This window comes from Tiliqua scincoides, chromosome 3 (assembly GCF_035046505.1).
Source record: "Tiliqua scincoides isolate rTilSci1 chromosome 3, rTilSci1.hap2, whole genome shotgun sequence".
Taxonomy (NCBI): domain Eukaryota; kingdom Metazoa; phylum Chordata; class Lepidosauria; order Squamata; family Scincidae; genus Tiliqua; species Tiliqua scincoides.
The window spans coordinates 194,180,049-194,201,476 of NC_089823.1; the positions used below are offsets into that span (position 1 = coordinate 194,180,049).

General features: G+C 43.2%; 1 protein-coding gene across 1 annotated transcript in view; it reads left to right on the plus strand.

Moving 5' to 3' along the window:
- Nucleotides 1–3,570: 3,570 nt before the first annotated feature.
- NGEF (neuronal guanine nucleotide exchange factor) overlaps nt 3,571–21,428 on the plus strand; it is a 63,560-nt gene continuing 45,702 nt past the window's right edge. The window contains exons 1-2 of the mRNA XM_066620217.1: nt 3,571–3,826; nt 9,628–9,757. Coding sequence (XP_066476314.1) covers nt 3,571–3,826; nt 9,628–9,757 — 386 coding nt within the window. The remainder of the gene's footprint in view (nt 3,827–9,627; nt 9,758–21,428) is intronic.

The window sequence follows — 21,428 nt, forward strand, 5'->3', positions numbered from 1 at the left end:
TCCAGAACATTTTTGAGCACAGACATGACATGACCCAGCATGCATTCATAACATAACAAGAAATCATGGTTAAATGTACACAGTGTTTCATGCTATGGTGTTATAAAGAGAGGGAATTTCCCCCATATTTTTTGCCCTTCTGTGGGCCCCTAACTTATATTTTCCTAAACTGTTACTATGTCTCACCACAATCACTCAGCTTCATTGAGGAACTGATTTTTGAAAATCAGCCAGTTCTACTCCTTCAAGTGCAACTACAGCTCATGCTTTCCCACAGCCATCCACCTGAATGGGTCTCTTTTCTGAGATTCCTTTCAATTTCCACAATCATTATCAGTGCTTTGTTGCTATAATGAATGTTTGAAATTGCAGCTCATTCAAATAGGTACTACTTGCATTGAAAAGTAAAGCTGCTACTTAAATACATTCTCCCCATTCTTCAGATTCCTCAGCCTTTGCTTCTGTTCCCTTTTCAGCATTGCATTGCATGTAATATTTGGCCTTATTCCACTATTTGTCTCAATAGCCATTCTGCAATTCATTAAAAATAGTACCACCAGGACCTTTCCAGATTTGGGGGGGGGGGGGAGAGGAAGTGGCAGGGGAAGGATTTTACTGTTAATACAAAGATGCTAGCTCAGACCCAGCAAAAACAGAACAATATTTCTGTTTCCTTACAAGGAAACAAGGGAGGAAGAATAGTCTTACTCCAGGGACGGTAGGTGTGCTGTGGTAGTTGCTTGGCTTGGGGAAGGCAGGGTGTTTTCTATTGTTAAGCAGATATGCATACCAAAACTAAACAGGGGGAGCTAAACAAAACTAAACAGAGGGAAAAAATAAAGGTTCATGAAATGGTGGGACAATGCTGCAGCGGAGGGGATAGCCTTCTTGTACAGTATTTGCCACATTTTTCTCCACCCCCCCCCCAAAAGAATAGTTCCTATGGAGTAATACAATGCAGGATACTTACTTCTATAAAGTCAGAAGAATAAATTTATTGTTTTAAGTGTTCCAAACTGCACAGGCATGGCGAAAAGAGGGCTACTTCTTATCCATTGGCATAGATACCAATAGGTATCAATGTCACTCATCCAACTATAAAAAAGGAATCTTAGGTGGTTTTGCATTGGCCCATTAGAAGGCAATGATGACAAGAAAAATCCAAAGTAGACAAATCCCTTCATTATGACAAAACAGCCAGCCTTTGAGTCCTGCAGAATTCTTCATCAGGCAGATGGCAAAAGGACAGAGGGCGAAAGAGGTGGCATGTTGTAGGAGAGCTCCAAGAGTGTGCAGGTTCTAGAATCTATAAATGAATTTCAGGGGTTTTCCTGCAGACTTGAATCAGCCTCTGAAAGGTGTGGAACAGTGTGCAGTGTGGGGTGAGGAGTTTTGGTGATGGGGGGGGAAAAGAGATTGAAGGAAAGGTTCAGTCCCCTTCTCCTGCTGGAAATTACACACACACACCCCTCTTCACTTGTTTGACAGCAACCCACACTTTAAAACTTGGGACTCTTGCCACTGTGTATAGTTCCTTCCCCAGAAAGCTAATATTTCCACATTTCTTAAAATAAGATTTGACAATCATACTCCCTCCAACTTTGTCCTGTTGTTCGTTTAGCAGCAGGTTCTTATTTCATTTTCTTAAGAGCTGTTACTGTGTTAATGAATCATCTGTTCAGTTTGGACACCATTTGCTTCCTGAGGGGAAAGGAAAATGTCTCTTCTGAAATCCCATCATTCATTTTAGCTCTCTTTTTAGATTGTATGTAGACCATCCATGGTAACACAATTCACCTCATCAATCAAACAACAGTATTATTTACCATACAGGCATTTATGTGCTGCCAAATCCTACAGTGATTCTGATGTGAAAGCTACCACAAGTTGACAGGTGACATGACGACGTTCAGCCCAGTCCTACCTAATTCACTTCAGCTGATGCAGGCATTCCAATGGAGTTATAAATTATCTTTTGTTTCGTCCCCTGGAGGAAGCTGCCGCTTTCCCAATGGGTCTCCTCAGTCCTGCACCAGCTGTTTTGCTGGCACAGGACTGAGAAGTGTAAGAGTGGTGGAAAGGGAGAAGGATAGGATTTAGTTGCACATGAGTACCACCAAACCTGCTCTCTTCCTCCCTTGTTCTGCTTCCCTTTCCTCCCAGAAATTCCCATGTTCCTTTGCATCCCACCCCTGTTCCCAGTATTCATGGTGTGCCTGTTGGCAGGTGGATTGAGTTCTTGATATAATCCAGCACAGCCTCTTGTCATTGTCTTACCCAGCAGCTCATAATGCTGGCCCTGCTCATGCTGCTACCTGAGGGGGAAATGGGAGTGAGTGTTGGTGGATTGAATCCCAGGAGGGGCAGGATTGGCAGTGGGTCCCCAGTCTTACATTTTATTTATTTATTGAGTTTGTGGCATGAAAAAGGTTGAAGATTATTAGAGTATCAGACAATCTAGCCCAGCATTCTCCTCTCCTCCACACTTCCTTTTCTACTCCATCCACCTCTTCTCTTTTCCAATTCAAGAAGGAGGAGGAAGCGGAGTAGCAGCAGCAGTGGACAAACAGAGATGGGTGCCCCTCTCACTAACCATTACATGAGGCTGACTGAGGCAGCCTTGTGGATGGGCTGACTTGGCTTACTTCACAAGATTTTGGATAAAGTGAGAGCATGACTTCATGTAGAGTGAATAGATACTGTACAAGTATAATAAATAAATAAGGGTGCAAGTGTGAGAAATAAGTTGGAAAACCAAATTAGGTTTTTCTCCAAATGTCCAGTTGGCTGTTAATATTGTTGGCTAATTCTCACCAACCCGAGTTGGTCTTTTTCCTTTTTGTACTATACAAAGATATGCCATTTAAAAGAGAGAGGGAAAATTGTGTCTTCAAGGAAAGTAGAAGAGGACTAATGTGTTTTATTCAAAAGTAATTCTATCAAATAGGAATTTGGAGTTTCAACTTTAATCGTTTTTCAGAGAGAACCAGTTCATTGCAAAGTAGTTTAGAGAGAATGGTAATGGTGAGAAATCCTGTTCAGATGCAATATTTTGAAAGCACAATGGCAGTAGTTTAAACAGAGTATTTAAGAGAGTTTGATAAACTTGAATTGTACCAGGACGGAGTTACTCCTCTTGTCACTACAAAAACAAACCAAAAAAATCAGGCAAAGTAGTACCCTCTACATAAGCAATTTTAAACCTTTTTCATCTCACAGCACACTGACAAGGCACTAAAATTGTCAAGGCACATCATCACACCATCATTTGGACAATTGACAAGGCACTCTGTGCTGCTGGTGGGGGTTCACATCCGCAATGGCCCTACTAATAAATGGCCCTCCCCCAAACTCCCACAGCACACCTGCACTCCATTCACAGCACACCAATGTGTCACAGAACACTGTTTGAAAATTGCAACTCTAGGTGACATCTTTTTTTTAACTCTTGGTGCCTAGATAAACTTTCTTATCTTTTTGTTTTTCATTCTATAGCAAAGAGGCCTGATGGAGTTTATAAAGATTCCTCCTCGTCTGCTTCTGTGTTGTTAAACAATCAGTTCTGTTGCCATGGAGACAGAAGAGCTGGAAGAGGTGGAAAGACATCATGGGAAAGCAGCCAATGGTCTCAGGAAGGATAGTTCTCCACATGCAAGATCATGCCTGGGCTTGGTCTGCGATGATGACTCTGATCATGTGACTGAGCAGGAACCACAGACACGCTACATTCCTATTCGAAGAAATTCAAGATACTATCGCTCCATAAGACTTCGGAATAGAGGGAAAGGGCGAAGTAGTAGTGAGATTCAAACCGAACATGTCGAAGGTAAGTTGCAGTTTAAGTGATTATTACTTTTTTGCCCACTGAGGCTGAGAGTTAAATAAGGCCATGAGAAAGAATCTATAGGAATCTGTGTAACAGGATATTTAGGGCTCTGAAATCCAAGTGCCAGCCTTGATACCTCCGCTGCACCTACAGAATATCAAGTTGCAGCAAGTCTAAAACCACATAAGCAAGGAAGGAACTCAAAGCAAGGCCTTCAAGAGCAAAAGCCAAGATGAACTAGATCTGATGCCATTTTACTTACAGTGAAGCACTACTTAGTTGACAAGATTTTAAATTAACTGAGGATGGAATGAAGAGTTAATAACAGTGCACAGTAACTTTGCATAATGAATTCTGTATACATGAGGGAGTCTGCTGGAGCAAGTAGAATTCAACATAACAATAAATAAATTGTCTAAAATAACCTGTATGACAAAAATGCAAATCAGTGTGGATTTCAGTTTCACCATAAAGCAGAGAAGTGAATGGTACTTAGCATGAACATAGCACAGTTAAATTATATGAAGTATTTTGTACAACTGATCTCAATCATTGTGCTGCTTCCACCAAGAAACTTCACTCTGATGCCAGTTACAGTACTATATATCATTTCCCTGTCAGCAAAAACATGTGGATTGTCTTAAGAAGTGGTTGGAGATATTTTTCCCCTTGGGGAACAAGTTGGTCTTGCTTTCCTTACCAATTGCTCCATAGTACTGTCCTCTCACAAAAGATGGGGCCTGTCTTGCAGCATGAAACAGCAAGGTAGGTTTCTTTCTTCCTCCAAGGTTGTGAACAGACACTGCAAGACCAAAAACAGCTGCTTACTATTCTGCTCCTGTCATCAGTGTGGCTTATAGACAAAATGAGCTCTTCTGTATGCCAAGGCAGACACCTTCTCCAGCCTGTAGCCAGGCTAACATATAGCCTTTCTCATTGAATTGCCTCAACTCTAGAGAGTCACTGCACCAAACCTAGTGCAGACGGGGAGAAGCTGACCTGCATACAGCACAGAACCACAACAATTATATAAGAAAACATATCTGCCCATTTGGGGCTCAGGAGAATCCATTCAAAAACAGGTTGTTCTCCTGCAGACTCTTCAAAAGGGCACCTGTGTAGCCTGACCTGCTCTCCTAGATGCCCTTTCTTATTTCATTGCTGAAGCAGCAACTTCCCACTGAAGAGCTGGATGAGAAATCTATGCCTTATCCAGTCAACAGGACTTTATTAGGAGGCAGTGAAGCTCTTCAGGCTGAGCAAATGTTTATTCAAACAAATAGGAGAGGATAATCTTCAGAATCCCTGTCTGAGTGAAGACTGCATGTGCCGGTAAAGCCTGAATTTTTGTGCATATAGGGAGCCTCTTCTTGCAATATTGACTCAAGTGCATGGACTACGAGGATGGGTGAGCTCTTTTATTTTACATTTGAGATCATTGGGATAGTATTTGTTTACAAAACCTAGGATGCAATCCTAACCACACTTTCCTGAGAGTAAGCCCTATTGAACAAAATAGGACTTACTTCTGAGTAGACCTGGAAAGGCTTGTGTCCCAAGTCAAGCTGAGGTTACTCAGTAACTAGCAGTGGGCATTTGGGTACCCAGGGATGCAGCTCTGCCCCTCCCTTTCTCCTGATTTTTCCTATCTCTCTCCCTACCCATTTATCTAGGGGTGAGGAGAAACACCTTGAAATAGCCTAGTGAGGTGAGTTGATCCAAATCTGGTTAGTGTTTTCTGAAACTGCCAGGCAATTTTCCAAATCACCCCACAACAGCTAGCTTGGGATTATCTGGGAGGTTGAAGTGCGATAGAAGAAACATGATTAACCAGCTATAGGTTGAAATGGGTTTACAGCAGCCTGAAGCAACCCATACATCCAATGGCACTCTGGCTCCAAATGTACATTTCTATTAGTAGCTAAGGGAGGTCACAAAGAACAGTTGACTAGAAGAATGGAATTTGGGTATCAGAAACAACTAAAGAAGCAAGGAGGACACTGCAAACTGCATGAAAGCTAAATTTGGTATTTAGGTGAGAAAATGCACAATTCAAGGTTAGGTATGTGTCATATAAAAGGTTCAATACTTGTCAAGATTTTCTCATTGCCTTAGAATATGATGATGTGGTTTCTTTGTAGCCTGTTGATGATTATGCTTACTGTCATACACGAAAGAAGACAACAATTTGAGAAAAAGATCAAATTATGATACAAATTTGAGACATACAAAATTATGCAGGGGATGGACAGAGTGGATAGAGAGATGCTCTTTACACTCTCACATAACACCAGAACCAGGGGACATCCACTAAAATTGAGTGTTGGGCGGGTTAGGACAGACAAAAGAAAATATTTCTTTATTCAGCGTGTGGTTGGTCTGTGGAACTCCTTGCCACAGGATGTGGTGATGGCGTCTAGCCTGGATGCCTTTAAAAGGGGATTGGACAAGTTTCTGGAGGAAAAATCCATTAGGGGTTACAAGCCATGATGTGCATGTGCAACCTCCTGATTTTAGAAATGGGCTATGTCAGAATGCCAAATGCAAGGGAGGGCACCAGAATGAGGTCTCTTGTTATCTGGTGTGCTCCCTGGGGCATTTGGTGGACCGCTGTGAGATACAGGAAGCTGGACTAGATGGGCTTATGGCCTGATCCAGTGGGGCTGTTCTTATGTTCTTACCATCATTGTCAGATATTTATGAAGATCTTGAAACTAAAAAAAAAATTCAGTAAAATTTTTCACATAATTTTTGAAGCTTAAGACGAACTTCATAAAGAGCTCACATAAATGTTGTCATGGAAATATTATATGGGGGCAGCAATAACCCCCATATATTTTTAACAGGACCCTAGATTTCTGTTGAATCCTTTTCACAGAAATAGGTGCAGGAATACAGGTACAGAAACCTGTGTTGCTCACCTAATTCAATCACAACAAAAACATATACAGATCCAGCCTTGTTATACACGGATTTGACTCAACAAGAATGGCCCCTGCAAATGAGAAGGAATGTGCTGATCAATGGAGAAGGAATGTGCTGATCAATGGAGAAGAATGCATTCCTTTAAAAATCACAGTTTAAAAAACTGCTTTTTACTATTGCAGAGAGATGGTCATGCAAGTGATTACAGGTATAATCTAAGTATCCACAGATTTTTCTATCTCAAAGCTGATGAGAAGGGTCCTTTAAATTAAGAATGGCCCCTGCAAATGAGAAGGAATGTGCTGATCAATGGAGAAGGAATGTGCTGATCAATGGAGAGGAATGCATTCCTTTAAAAATCACAGTTTAAAAAACTGCTTTTTACTATTGCAGAGAGATGGTCATGCAAGTGATTACAGGTATAATCTAAGTATCCACAGATTTTTCTATCTCAAAGCTGATGAGAAGGGTCCTTTAAATTAAAGGAAAACTGTCTGGCATTTAATAATGCATTTAATAATGCCAGAGAGGGCAGCCAGCTGACAATCCAGCAATCATTCTCTCTGCAGGCTTCACTTCTCCCTTCCCCCTGAGCATGTGAAAGAAGGCCAAATGGCAGGGATTATCACCTTCTCTATTCTTTCCCCCTCACTGTGGCTCCTGGTGAAGGAAGGGATTGCTGCCTCCAAGTGAAATCTAAATTTCTGGAGAGAGACTGATTGACTCTGTGTCAATTGACGCAGCTCATGGATCGTTTTAGCAAGGCCTGCCAAGATTTTGGACTGACAATCAGCCTGAAGAAAACACAGGTCATGGTTCAGGATGTGGACTCACCTCCCTGCATTACAATCTCTGAGCATGAACTGGAGGTTGTCCATGACTTTGTGTACCTTGGCTCAACGATCTCCGACACTCATTCTCTCGATACCGAGCTAAACAAGCGCATCGGTAAAGCAGCTACCACGTTTTCCAGACTCACAAAGAGAGTCTGGTCCAACAAGAAGCTGACGGAACATACCAAGATCCAGGTCTACAGAGCTTGCGTCCTGAGTACACTTCTGTACTGCAGCGAGTCATGGACTCTTCGCTCACAACAGGAGAGGAAACTGAGCGCTTTCCACATGCGCTGCCTCTGACGCATCCTCGGCATCACCTGGCAGGACAAAGTTCCAAACAACACAGTCCTGGAACGTGCTGGAATCCCTAGCATGTATTCACTGCTGAAACAGAGACGCCTGCGTTGGCTTGGTCATGTCGTGAGAATGGATGATGGCCGGATCCCAAAGGATCTCCTCTATGGAGAACTCGTGCAAGGAAAGCGCCCTACAGGTAGACCACAGCTGCGATACAAGGACATCTGCAAGAGGGATCTGAAGGCCTTAGGGATGGACCTCAACAAGTGGGAAACCCTGGCCTCTGAGCGGCCCGCTTGGAGGCAGGCTGTGCAGCATGGCCTTTCCCAGTTTGAAGAGACACTTGGCCAACAGTCTGAGGCTAAGAGGCAAAGAAGGAAGGCCCATAGCCAGGGAGACAGACCAGGGACAGACTGCACTTGCTCCCGGTGTGGAAGGGATTGTCACTCCCGGATTGGCCTTTTCAGCCACACTAGACGCTGTGCCAGAACCACCTTTCAGAGCGCGATACCATAGTCTTTCGAGACTGAAGGTTGCCAATACAATACTGTGGCTCCTGGTGAAGGAAGGGATTGCTGCCTCCAAGTGAAATCTAAATTTCTGGAGAGAGACTGATTGACTCTGTGTGCATTACAAAGGTCATCAGGACCCTTTTAAAATCACCAGAGCAAAGAAACTTTGTTTTTTAAATTGATTTGCTATAGTTCATTTTTTTTTTTTTGGCCATCCACTTGAGTTCTTGGAAGGGAACCCAAGAACCCAAGAATAATGAGTATCAACCTGTAGTAGGCCTCCATGTATCTTATGCAACTGATTTCCACACAGCAGTCATCACAAAATGAATGTACTAGCTAGAAAAATGCTACATTTTTTAAATATGATATCCATGAAACATGAGTATATGCTACACAGACCTATAAGATCCCCATAAAGAATCAGATGTGATCTAATCGGATTAATGACTCCATGCTGCAATTTATATGGGTAAGAAAGAAAATGATGCACTGTACCACTTTATATTTAAAAGGTCTTTCAGCATAGTTATTTTTCAGTAATAGTTTCTCCTTTCTTATTTGTTGACAATGTTTCCCATTTTCCCTGTAGATTTTGACGGAAGGGGAGGAACTTTTGTTTTTTTGGACCTGTCATTCCATACTTTGAATAAAAAGCAAATTTAAACTGGGGGCACGAGAACATCACACGAACATCCTTGCCCTGTTTCTCACAATAGAGTTTTAAATTCCAAAAAGTAAAGCCTGTAATTTTTAAAGGGTAGTAGCTACATGCTTACTTATACATCATGCAATCGTTGACATTTTGAAAAATGCATGCTTTAAGAGAGGTGTGAGCCCAGTCCATTGAAGGAATCCAAACTTTTTTTATGGCCAATCCTGTTCTTCAGGAACAGGCTGGAGGGGGTGGATCTCAGCTGCAAAAGTGCATGCCAGATCCTAACCCTGATTATCCAATCCACCCTATTCCCTTCTTCTCCTCAGACTTACTCCAGCAAAATAGCAGTCCTGGGTCCAAGGAGACCCATAGGTGATCATGTGGCTTGCTGCAGGATAAATACAAATGTGTTTTACTTTCTTCTCACTTGCTATTTTATTGTCCCCTCAACACAGTATGCAGCACACACTCCAACAGCATAACTGCATACTAAAGAGTAGTGGAGGGGTAGGATTGGGCTGTAATTACTATAACTGCAAACAGTTTTAAAAAGTTGTATCCTTTATTTCAAAGGCTCACTGAAGAATGGCAACACCAGAAATGAGCTTCTGAACAAAGATCAACTGTTACACATATTCCACAAGAGTCTGTCTCTACAGGTAAAACCAGATATGACAACTGCAGAAGAACAATGGATTCAAAGGTAATGAAGAAAGCAATAAGCCAATCCCATTTCCTTCGTAAAAGAAAGGGGGGGGGAAACAAAGGGGTTTAAACAGGTATAATATTGGACAATTATGTCCACCCATTTCTTATCTATTAACCTCCAAGAACGTCTTCAGTTTAGGTTTTCATCTTCTTCACGCTTCTGGAAATATTTTCTTATACCAGAAAAATGTTTCTTCCAGCATTCAGATATGAAGAACAGCCTCATCACCCCCCTTTATAAATAATGACATCATCAGGCATGGCATATTTCAAGCTTTTCATTTCAACAGAAAATTTTACGTGATTCCTTAATAAGATCCAGAAATGCATAAAAATGTGGTTCCTCTCTTTGAATTTAACTAATGATAACAATATGGCAAAACCCACAAGGTTTCCACATGTGAATCTTCCCCCACCGCATGTGCAAAAGGTTGCTGTAGAATAATTCCACATACCCAATAGTCCTAGTTTCATTCATGGTGAGCGCTCCAAACTAGGCATCTTTCAGTGTAACAGCATGCTGCTGGTTCCCCCCCCCACTCCTGTCTCTGTTGTTATGAGTCACCCCCCCTTCCAGTTATCTGTTCTGAAGGGAAAGAGCAGGAAACAGGGAAAACTGCTAAAGTGGGGAATGTTATGATCAAAGTGAGCATATTCAATCTGGATACTTGTTTGAAAGCTAATGAACGTTTATTATTATGTTTTGCATAGCAGTTGCAAATTCTGCTCAACTGACCAGTTGGTAAATCATTAATAGAGTATGTTTTTTCCTACTCTGAATGTCAACAGACTTACACTTTTTCGGATCCACAAGGAACACTAATCCCGAAATAAAGAGATGCTTGATTTAAAAAATATCCCACAGGTACAGGTGGCCCCATGTATCTGCACATCCTGTATCTGCGGTTTCACTTACATGCAGATCGGGTTCGCGGACCGCCGCACTTCTTGCGCACTGCCTGTATTAGCAAATGGAGCTCTGCTCCCCTCACCTCCAGAGGGTCTGCTGAGCCCAGCAGAGGCCGTGCACCACTGAGGCCTTCCCTGGGCCTCCTAATGCCTTATAAGGCATTAAAAAGGCATTTTCAGTAAAACCAGATTTGATTCTTTTTTTTGCTGTACGAGTCATTCTGAGCCCGACAGAGGCTGTAGAATGACATGCGCAGCTGCTGCAGGGCTCAGAACACCCTCTGGAAGTGAGGGGAGCTAAGCTACCCTATGGAGCAGTGGTTCTCACACATTTAGCACCAGGACCCACTTTTTAGAATGAGAATTGTCAGGACCCACCAGAAGTGATGCCATGACCAGAAGTGACATCATCAAGCAGGAACATTAACAATCCTAGGCTGCAATCCTACCCACACTTACCCAGGAGTAAGTCCCATTGACTATCATTGTTAAAAGATTATGCATAGTAGCTTGTTAAAAGTACAGGTCTGTAAGAGTTCCCAAAATGCAGTCACATACCATGGTAGCATCAAGTCTAATACATTAAAAATAAAATATTGAAATGAATGGGGACCCACCTGAAATTGACTCACGACCCACCTAGTGGATCCTGACCCACAGTTTGAAAAGCACTACTATGGAGGATGGGGGCGCATTCCCTGGCATCCACAATTTCAGTTAACTGTGGGGGGTATCTTGCATACACTGGGGCACACCCGTATTTCCTTTTTCTTTCCAAATGCCAAGATGCATCAGTGTCTAGCAAAAAGTGTGGTAACCTCAACGAATGCACTGTTCAACCTTGCAGTTACCTGAATTCAAGCTGTGAATTTGATACCAAGACATTAGGCAAGCTTGGCATTTGGCTACATTCAGTGAGGATCTATGCCACATGCTATGCCCTTCTGCCTGCCTCACCCCTTTCTCCACTACTATGCTTTTTTAAATCTTTGTACATACTGTACAAGAGTACAGTACAAAAATTCTTCCTTAAGTGTAGTCCTCTGTATAAACTATTGACAAAACAGCAATAAGAATGCAGAGCTAGTTATATTTGAGCAAATTTACAGAGAAGTGTAATTATACCAATCCCCACAGTGTTTGCAAAGCTTCAGTCAGATACTCTGCAAGTGGAGGAGGAGGGATTTGCCTCTACCTTAAGCTGTCATTGTTTGGAAATAGTGAGGTGCACACAGTGGCGTCACTAGGATTCGTGTCACCTGGTGCAGGAGGCCTGTGCGTCACCCCATGTAGTGGGCGGGGCAACACCCCAGGTGGTTGGGGCATCGCTCTGCCCCAACTGGTTTTTTGGCTGTACCTTTTGTTAAAACACAGATATTTCAATGTGGTTTGTTTCATTGCATTCTGCATGAAATTACACATTGATTGATATATAACATGATGGTCTTATTCCTCCAAACTCTGATTTTAGTGATTTTGAAAACTTGTAGAGTCTCTCTCTCTCTCACTCACACACACACACACACCCCCCCAGTGTCAACTTACTAACACCTTATTGCAGCAGTTCTCAAACTTTTAGCATTGGGACCCACTTTTTAGAATGAAAATCTGTGCAGGACCCATTGGAAGTGATGTCATGGCCAGAAGTGACATCATCAAGCAAATTAAAATAAATAATTATGAATAATTAAATTAAAATGAAATAATTAAATAAGGGGGAGCCAGTCCTGTTCCACCAAGTGAATATACTCTGAAGGAAGTCCTATTGTGGTCAATGGGGCTTTCTCTCAGGAAAGTGTGGGTAGGATTGCAGCCTGTGAGCCCAAGCCTATGCATGTCTACTCTGAAGTAAGTCCCATAGTGGTCAATGGGGCTTACTTTGTAGTCTACCTGTAATAACCCCCCCCCAAAAGAATCAGTGAGATTTCCAGCCCTCCCCAGTGCCCAGATTAAAGTTCTATTTCAGGCATATCCAGATAAAGACCCACCTGGCTTCACAAGTGCAAAATAGAAAACTTTCCCCTTACCATTAAAGCCTCTTTTTTGTTCTTTTTAGTGGGGGGGGGGGGAGAGAGAGTGCCTTCTGGAGCAGCTCCATTGGATCAGGACCCTTCTGGTGTCCTCACATTCCCCTTTGCCTGGCCTGACCACTAGCCAAGGGACGTCTGCCTACTCATGAGTAAACACAACTTGTGAGGCTGCTTTGCTTTCCATAGGGCTCCATAGACTGGAGCAGGGAGCAGCAAACAGCTGGGAGGGAGGAACCTCCTTCTCTGGTGTTTTTGGGGGCTGCGCTCATTGGATGAGGACCATTCTGACATCCTTGGAGCCTCTCAGCCTGCCTCGACTAAGGCAAGTAGGCCTTCTCATGAGTAAATGCGGCCATGTGGCTTCGTTTCCAGCTCAGACTTGCAGCTAGGAGGGGGAAGATTCTCAGGTGTTTTTTGGGGGGCTGCATTCATTGGATTGGGAGCATTCTGGTGTCGTTGAATTCCTCTCAGCCTGCCCTTCCCAGCTGACTATGGCAAGTATGCTTACTCTTGAGTAAACACGCGATACGGCTCACTTTCACTTTCCATAGGGCTCCATGCATTTTTTTCTTTCCTTTTTTTGGCCATAACTTTTGAACAAAAGGAGCTATTGCAATTTTGTTTTGTGCACTGCACTCCGCTGGCCATTCCACATCCAGCGTTGTATGGCATGATGCATTAGCTCCTAACCCTGCAATGTTAGTGCGTCCTCCCCCCAGGGCGCGTCACCCCCTAGCGCGTCACCTGGTGCAGCTTGCACCCTCCTAGCAACGCCAGTGGATGCACACCTGTATCGAACTTCAGTGGCCAAGTGGTTGACTCCAGCTCACAGAATGTTCACTAGTTCCCATTTTAAAACTGGAAATAATTTTCAGGAAAGATGTGTTGCCAGTGACCTCACTTTTTCAATGTGCACAGTCTCTCCTAACTCCATCTTGGTTCCTTAGTTCACATTCCTGAGAGTCAGTCAGGACTTTGCCTGGAGGGGGTGAGGCACAGCTCCCTCAATCAAGTTCATGTTAAGTTAGGGCCGCTGATCCAAATGGAAGACTGTAGCACTGATTGTCACCTTTCTCTGCAACAGTGTTTCTCAAACTGTGGGTCAGGACCCACTAGGTGGATCATGGGCCACTTGCAGGTGGGTTGCATAGCACCTAGCTCAGCTGCCATTGAAAACAGAGAGACAAAAATACAAGCTACAGAGCTGCTGGGCAGTGCTCCCGGTGGGTTCTGGGGGGCATGGTGCTTTTCCTTGATTTGGTGGGAAGATGGATACTAGAAACGGGGGAGGGCTGTCAGGTTGGAGAAGCTTCCGAGTCTGCCTTCTGCTTTGACTTCTGAGCTGGCATGTTTGAATTCCAAGCTATGCAAAATATCAGCATAAGTGCGTAGTGTAATGGGACCTCTGATTGATCACAGCTTAGGTTTGAAGCCTTTGTTGATGTCACTTCTGGCCATGACATCACTTCCAGGTTAATGACATCACTTCTGGTGAGACACGACAGACGGTCATTCTAAAAAGTGGGTCCCAATGCTAAAAGACCATTGCTCTACAGGACTTGAAAATTTGAGATCCCCACCTTGGCATAATCTCATTTCCAAGATCAAGTCTTCCTGGATAATAAATTACACTTAACTGCCAGGCAGCCAGGTCACCTGCACAGTCTTTTCAGACTCCTTCTCCAGGTTGTCTCTTCCACCAACCACCTAAGCATGGGTGCTGTCCCTCACCATACATTTTGTCCTTTCAGGGACCTCTCTGGGGGTGCAACGAAGGCTACAATCCTATGCATACTTTTCCATTTAACAGAATGGAACTTACTTCTGAACAGACATGCGTAGGACTGGGCTGTTTGCTGTCTGGAATGTCACATCTTAACTCAGTTGGAGCATTTTCTTCTCCATTGGAGATATCCTCACTGTTTATTTTGGTGGTCTCTCTTTCCAGAAAAGACTTCCACTCTGTACATTTCTGTGAGGGTTTTTTTTTTCTTTTTGGAAAGCCTCCAACTATGATAGTTGCCCTCATCCCTGGAGGAAATATATGTTAGCAATGGTGGCAACAGGTGGAATATAAATAAATTAATGAATAAACAGTCAACAAAACCTTTATTAGGCATAAAATTAATGAATAAAATAGGTTTTTAAAATGTAAAAAGTGCAGATTTCCAGTCGAATTAAGTTAGTGACAGTCAGTACAGAAACAGTGGGATGGTCATTATTCTGGATTAAAAATTAATTCTTATAAACAGCTCTTGTAACTTCCTTAGCATGTAATGGATACCTTGCCCTTACAAATCATTAATTCCTAACCTAGTGAGGAACAAACCATCCAAAGTGCATATATACTTGACAAATCTTGAAAATTCTAGCTGCATGTCACGCCTCTCCTTGCCTTGTATTAAAGAAAGAAATGTAACACACATTGCAAAAATCTGCACCATTTTTTTACTGTATTTGTCCGCAAAATATGCATGAAATGAAGAGCGTAGCAGTTACATTATTATTAATGTATTAATATTATTAATGTATTAGTATTATTATAATACTATTAATAATAGTATTAATCCACTATTATTAATAGCAATATTACTTCATTTATAACATTCTTTCCAAATGGTATGTTAGGCAGTATAAACAACAACATAACATAAAGCAGCAATACAAAAGTTCATAAAATATTAAAATCTAAACATAACTCTAGAAACCAAACAACAGCTAGATTAAGATAGGAGGTAGAGTAAAAAAAAATGCATGGCACGTTCATCAGGTGGAAGAAAATGTATTTTACAACAGTAATGGCTTTTTACCTATTTATAGATGGAGGACTAAAGTTGAGTAACTTGCCTAAGGCCACACAACAAATCTATGCCAATATTTAGACTGGCATTAAACTACATTACATCACATTCTGCAATATCTAATTAAGTCTAATCCAGGGGTGTCCAAACATTTTGGCAGGAGGGCCATATCATCTCTCCAACACTGTGTCAGGGGCTGGGAAAGAAAGAATTAATTTACCATTTAAAATTTGAATAAATTTACATAAATGAATATATTAGAGGTGGAACTTATATGACTGAATGTAGGTCTTGGAATAGCTCAAGGCCTCTAAAAGGCCTTGCATAAAGCAAGGTCAGCCTTTGCTTCACTACCACTTGCTGCATGAAACAGCAAGTCGTGGAGGGAGCCCTCATCCCACAGCTCAGATGAGAAGTCGAACAGTTGTCCTGAGAGCAGTTGCGTCAGGCCAGCATGGGCTCCAGCAAGTCTCAGGAGGGCCAGAGGCTCATTGGAAACTGGGGGCTCCCAGAGGGCCTGATTGGGAGCCTCCAAGGGCTGCAAGTGGCCCCCAGGCCGGGGTTTGGGCACGCCTGGTCTAATCTATGGCATAATCCTACTCAGAAGTAAGTTCTATTGTGTGCAGTTGTACTCCCAGGAAAGCGCATATAGGATTGCAGCCCTTGTCTCCATCTCCTCCTCCCCCTTGAACTACAGGTCACCATGAAAATCCATAACATGGATTTAACATGTTATGTTAAACATTAAAAAGGTGGCATAACATTAAAAAGGCGCATAACATTAAAAAGGTGGCAGAGCAGCTTTTAAACTGATCCCTGGGGGAAGGCCGACAGGAGCCGAGGGGCATCCGGTTCGGGACTCCTCATCCCTATGGGATGAGGATGGGGAGGTTAGAGAACAACAAGACAAAGGCAGGGTAGGAGAAGAAATTGGGAAAGGTAGGGTGATGGGATGTGATAGACGGTTTGGCACAATGAGAGGATGCGGGGACAAAGGAGCGAATAAGCAGCCCATCCTGGGGCATTCCGTGTATAAATGCTTTTATGTGAATGCCCGAAGTCTACGAGCAAAGGTGGGAGAACTGGAATGTCTGGTGACAAGGGAAAATATTGACATAGTGGGCATAACGGAAACCTGGTGGAATGCGGAGAATCAGTGGGATACTGCAATCCCGGGCTATAAACTCTACAGGAGGGACAGGCAGGGACGTGTTGGAGGTGGGGTGGCCCTTTATGTTAAGGAAGGGATAGAATCCAGCAAAGTAGAGATTGAGGGTGGGTCCGACTCCACCGTAGAATCTCTGTGGGTTAAATTACCAGGCTTGTGCAGCAATGTAATACTGGGGGCGTGCTATCGTCCTCCAGACCAGAAATCTGATGGGGACCTTGAAATGAGGAAACAGATCAGGGAGGTGACAAGGAAGGACAGGGTTGTAATCATGGGGGACTGCAATTATCCTCATATTGACTGGGTCAATTTGTGTTCTGGTCACGATAAGGAAACCGGATTTCTTGACGTGCTGAATGACTGTGGCTTAGATCAGCTAGTCACGGAGCCCACCAGAGGACAGGTGACTCTGGATTTAATTTTGTGCGGTACGCAGGACCTGGTTAGAGATGTAAACGTTACTGAGCCATTGGGGAACAGTGATCATGCTGCGATCCGTTTTGACGTGCACGTTGGGGGAAGAATACCAGGCAAATCTCTAACAAAAACCCTTGACTTCCGACGGGCGGACTTCCCTCAAATGAGGAGGCTGGTTAGAAGGAGGTTGAAAGGGAGGGTAAAAAGAGTCCAATCTCTCCAGAGTGCATGGAGGCTGCTTAAAACAACAGTAATAGAGGCCCAGCAGAGGTGTATACCTCAAAGAAAGAAGGGTTCTGCTAAATCCAGGAGAGTGCCCGCATGGCTAACCAGCCAAGTTAGAGAGGCTGTGAAGGGCAAGGAAGCTTCCTTCCGTAAATGGAAGTCTTGCCCTAATGAAGAGAATAAAAAGGAACATAAACTGTGGCAAAAGAAATGTAAGAAGGTGATAGGGGAGGCCAAGCGAGACTATGAGGAACGCATGGCCAGCAACATTAAGGGGAATAATAAAAGCTTCTTCAAATATGTTAGAAGCAGGAAACCCGCCAGAGAAGCGGTTGGCCCTCTGGATGGTGAGGGAGGGAAAGGGGAGATAAAAGGAGACTTAGAGATGGCAGAGAAATTAAATGAGTTCTTTGCATCTGTCTTCACGGCAGAAGACCTCGGGCAGATACCGCTGCCCGAACGGCCCCTCCTAACCGAGGAGTTAAGTCAGATAGAGGTTAAAAGAGAAGATGTTTCAGACCTCATTGATAAATTAAAGATCAATAAGTCACCGGGCCCTGATGGCATCCACCCAAGGGTTATTAAGGAATTGAAGAATGAAGTTGCAGATCTCTTGGCTAAGGTATGCAACTTGTCCCTCAAAACGGCCACGGTGCCAGAAGATTGGAGGATAGCAAATGTCACGCCTATTTTTAAAAAGGGAAAGAGGGGGGACCCGGGAAACTATAGGCCGGTCAGCCTAACATCCATACCGGGTAAGATGGTGGAATGCCTCATCAAAGATAGGATCTCAAAACACATAGACGAACAGGCCTTGCTGAGGGAGAGTCAGCATGGCTTCTGTAAGGGTAAGTCTTGCCTCACGAACCTTATAGAATTCTTTGAAAAGGTCAACAGGCATGTGGATGCGGGAGAACCCGTGGACATTATATATCTGGACTTTCAGAAGGCGTTTGACACGGTCCCTCACCAAAGGCTACTGAAAAAACTCCACAGTCAGGGAATTAGAGGACAGGTCCTCTCGTGGATTGAGAACTGGTTGGAGGCCAGGAAGCAGAGAGTGGGTGTCAATGGGCAATTTTCACAATGGAGAGAGGTGAAAAGCGGTGTGCCCCAAGGATCTGTCCTGGGACCGGTGCTTTTCAACCTCTTCATAAATGACCTGGAGACAGGGTTGAGCAGTGAAGTGGCTAAGTTTGCAGACGACACCAAACTTTTCCGAGTGGTAAAGACCAGAAGTGATTGTGAGGAGCTCCAGAAGGATCTCTCCAGACTGGCAGAATGGGCAGCAAAATGGCAGATGCGCTTCAATGTCAGTAAGTGTAAAGTCATGCACATTGGGGCAAAAAATCAAAACTTCACATATAGGCTGATGGGTTCTGAGCTGTCTGTGACAGATCAGGAGAGAGATCTTGGGGTGGTGGTGGACAGGTCGATGAAAGTGTCGACCCAATGTGCGGCGGCAGTGAAGAAGGCCAATTCTATGCTTGGGATCATTAGGAAGGGTATTGAGAACAAAACGGTTAGTATTATAATGCCGTTGTACAAATCGATGGTAAGGCCACACCTGGAGTATTGTGTCCAGTTCTGGTCGCCGCATCTCAAAAAAGACATAGTGGAAATGGAAAAGGTGCAAAAGAGAGCGACTAAGATGATTACGGGGCTGGGGCACCTTCCTTATGAGGAAAGGCTATGGCGTTTGGGCCTCTTCAGCCTAGAAAAGAGACGCTTGAGGGGGGACATGATTGAGACATACAAAATTATGCAGGGGATGGACAGAGTGGATAGGGAGATGCTCTTTACACTCTCACATAATACCAGAACCAGGGGACATCCACTAAAATTGAGTGTTGGGCGGGTTAGGACAGACAAAAGAAAATATTTCTTTACTCAGCGAGTGGTCGGTCTGTGGAACTCCTTGCCACAGGATGTGGTGCTGGCGTCTAGCCTAGACGCCTTTAAAAGGGGATTGGACGAGTTTCTGGAGGAAAAATCCATTATGGGGTACAAGCCATGATGTGTATGCGCAACCTCCTGATTTTAGGAATGGGTTAAGTCAGAATGCCAGATGTAGGGGAGAGCACCAGGATGAGGTCTCTTGTTATCTGGTGTGCTCCCTGGGGCATTTGGTGGGCCGCTGTGAGATACAGGAAGCTGGACTAGATGGGCCTATGGCCTGATCCAGTGGGGCTGTTCTTATGTTCTTATGTTCTTATGTTAGACACATTTGTAAATGGTCTTGCTCAGAGCAAACAACTTGCTTAAGGCCCCTTTAAGATAATGACTCCATGGCAGTGGAACTAAGGTTTCTCAAAGGCAAATCTAATTGCACAGGACCATATGGTTCCAGTACTGCTCCCATCTCCTCTTTCCGGCAAAAGTGCAAAGATAATGTTAATACTTTCATAAAGAAATGCTTCCAATATTTATCATGTCTGCCTTCAAAATAACTACGAATCCTAGCGTTACAGAATTTTTGTTAACAGATAGAATGAGAAGGTGAAATGACACCCAAAACCTGATAATGAATCTGTGGCAGTAGATGCTAAAATAAATAAAACACACAAAATGAGTATACCTGTGGTTCACTGATAATTCCTATTTACAGGTGGAGAACTGAGTCAGTGGGAACAGTGGGAACTTCTGCAGTCCACAGTGTAACCTTAAAAACATAAGGACAAGAAAGATATTACGAGTTTTCTAAAATCCCTGTCTGATACCACGACTAAGAATTTTTATTTGTGTCTAATTTTTCCTAAAAAAATATGGCTAAATATCATTAAAGGATTATTAGTAACTGCAAAGGAGATGAGTGCATCTTCTCTTATGCCAACCAGTTCTTCCCTGCAAATATCCTGCCCAAGGATGTTCAGCTGGGAGAAATAATTATAAGTAGTTGAGGGAGGGTGGCAGCATTTGCAAGAAAGAATCAAGAGAGGAAGGTTAAGCATTCACTCCTATCCATTGATTCCCCCCCCCCCATGTATTAGCATTAAGCAGGAAACATGTGACTGGGACCCTCCCTTATGTGCCATTTCATCCTTAGCAGAACTCTTTTGGACTTCTTCCAAATCTCTTTGTTTTAGAAGCCTCCAAAATGTTTTTGGGAATTTTCCCAGCAAAAATATTTTAGTATAATTTGGTATTTATATTTCATCAGTTTTTTTTTTTTTCTGAATAAGATTTTTGGGGGGATGAGATGAGAATGCCCAGTGATACATAAAATAAAAAACTGCTGCAGCAATGGCCTTGGGGGTTTCTTTCTTATTTTTGCCTCTCAGTTTCTCTATTATATCTGACAAAGACAAATGTGATTTTACATTGGTTGTTAGGCAGCTACAGCAAATAACATTTCACAAATTTAAACAGAAATTGAAATGCAAATAAGCTGTCAGTTTTGCTTTTGTGTTGAAAGAGAAATACCATATACCTCAAATTCACTGACACTTATGACTGAAATACTGTAACAAAATTATGAAGCATAAGGCCTTGAGACACAATTTTTTGTGTGTGGAATAAATGCACTTTTAAAACTGATTTTAAAAAAAATTAGGAAACTGTTCTCTGATTAGGAAACTGATCTTCTCTGTTGCTGCAGGGGGTTATGCAGAAAGGGTTTAATGATATAAGATGTCTTGGACAAGACAGGGGTGGCCAGTCTTTCAATATTAGGGCTCCTGGACCTTTAACAATTGTGTAGAAAAGGGAATTTCAGCAGGTGCTGCTTGTCATCTCACATGGCAAGATGCACCTGCTGAAATTCCCCTCCTTTACACAATTGTTAAAGGTCCAGGAGCCCTAATATTGAAAGATTGGCCACTCCTGATGCAAAAGAACAGGGTCCATGTGGAGACATAGAAAATCATTATCTCAGAGCACTCTGTCAGCACAGCAGCAACTCTGCTGGCCAAGGGTGTTGCAAACATGCCATTAAGCACATTTGTGTGTCCCCTGGCAGGGGGACCTGCACTGGTCCACTGATGCTGTACCCTGTCAATCAGCAGCCAGTGGAAGTAAGGCTTTGGAGAGATGAGGGGGGGAGAGGATCAGAGGTGTGGAGGGGACATTTCTGAGTGGAAAGGGCAGAATGGGGGGGGCAGATCGGCCCCAGGGGGT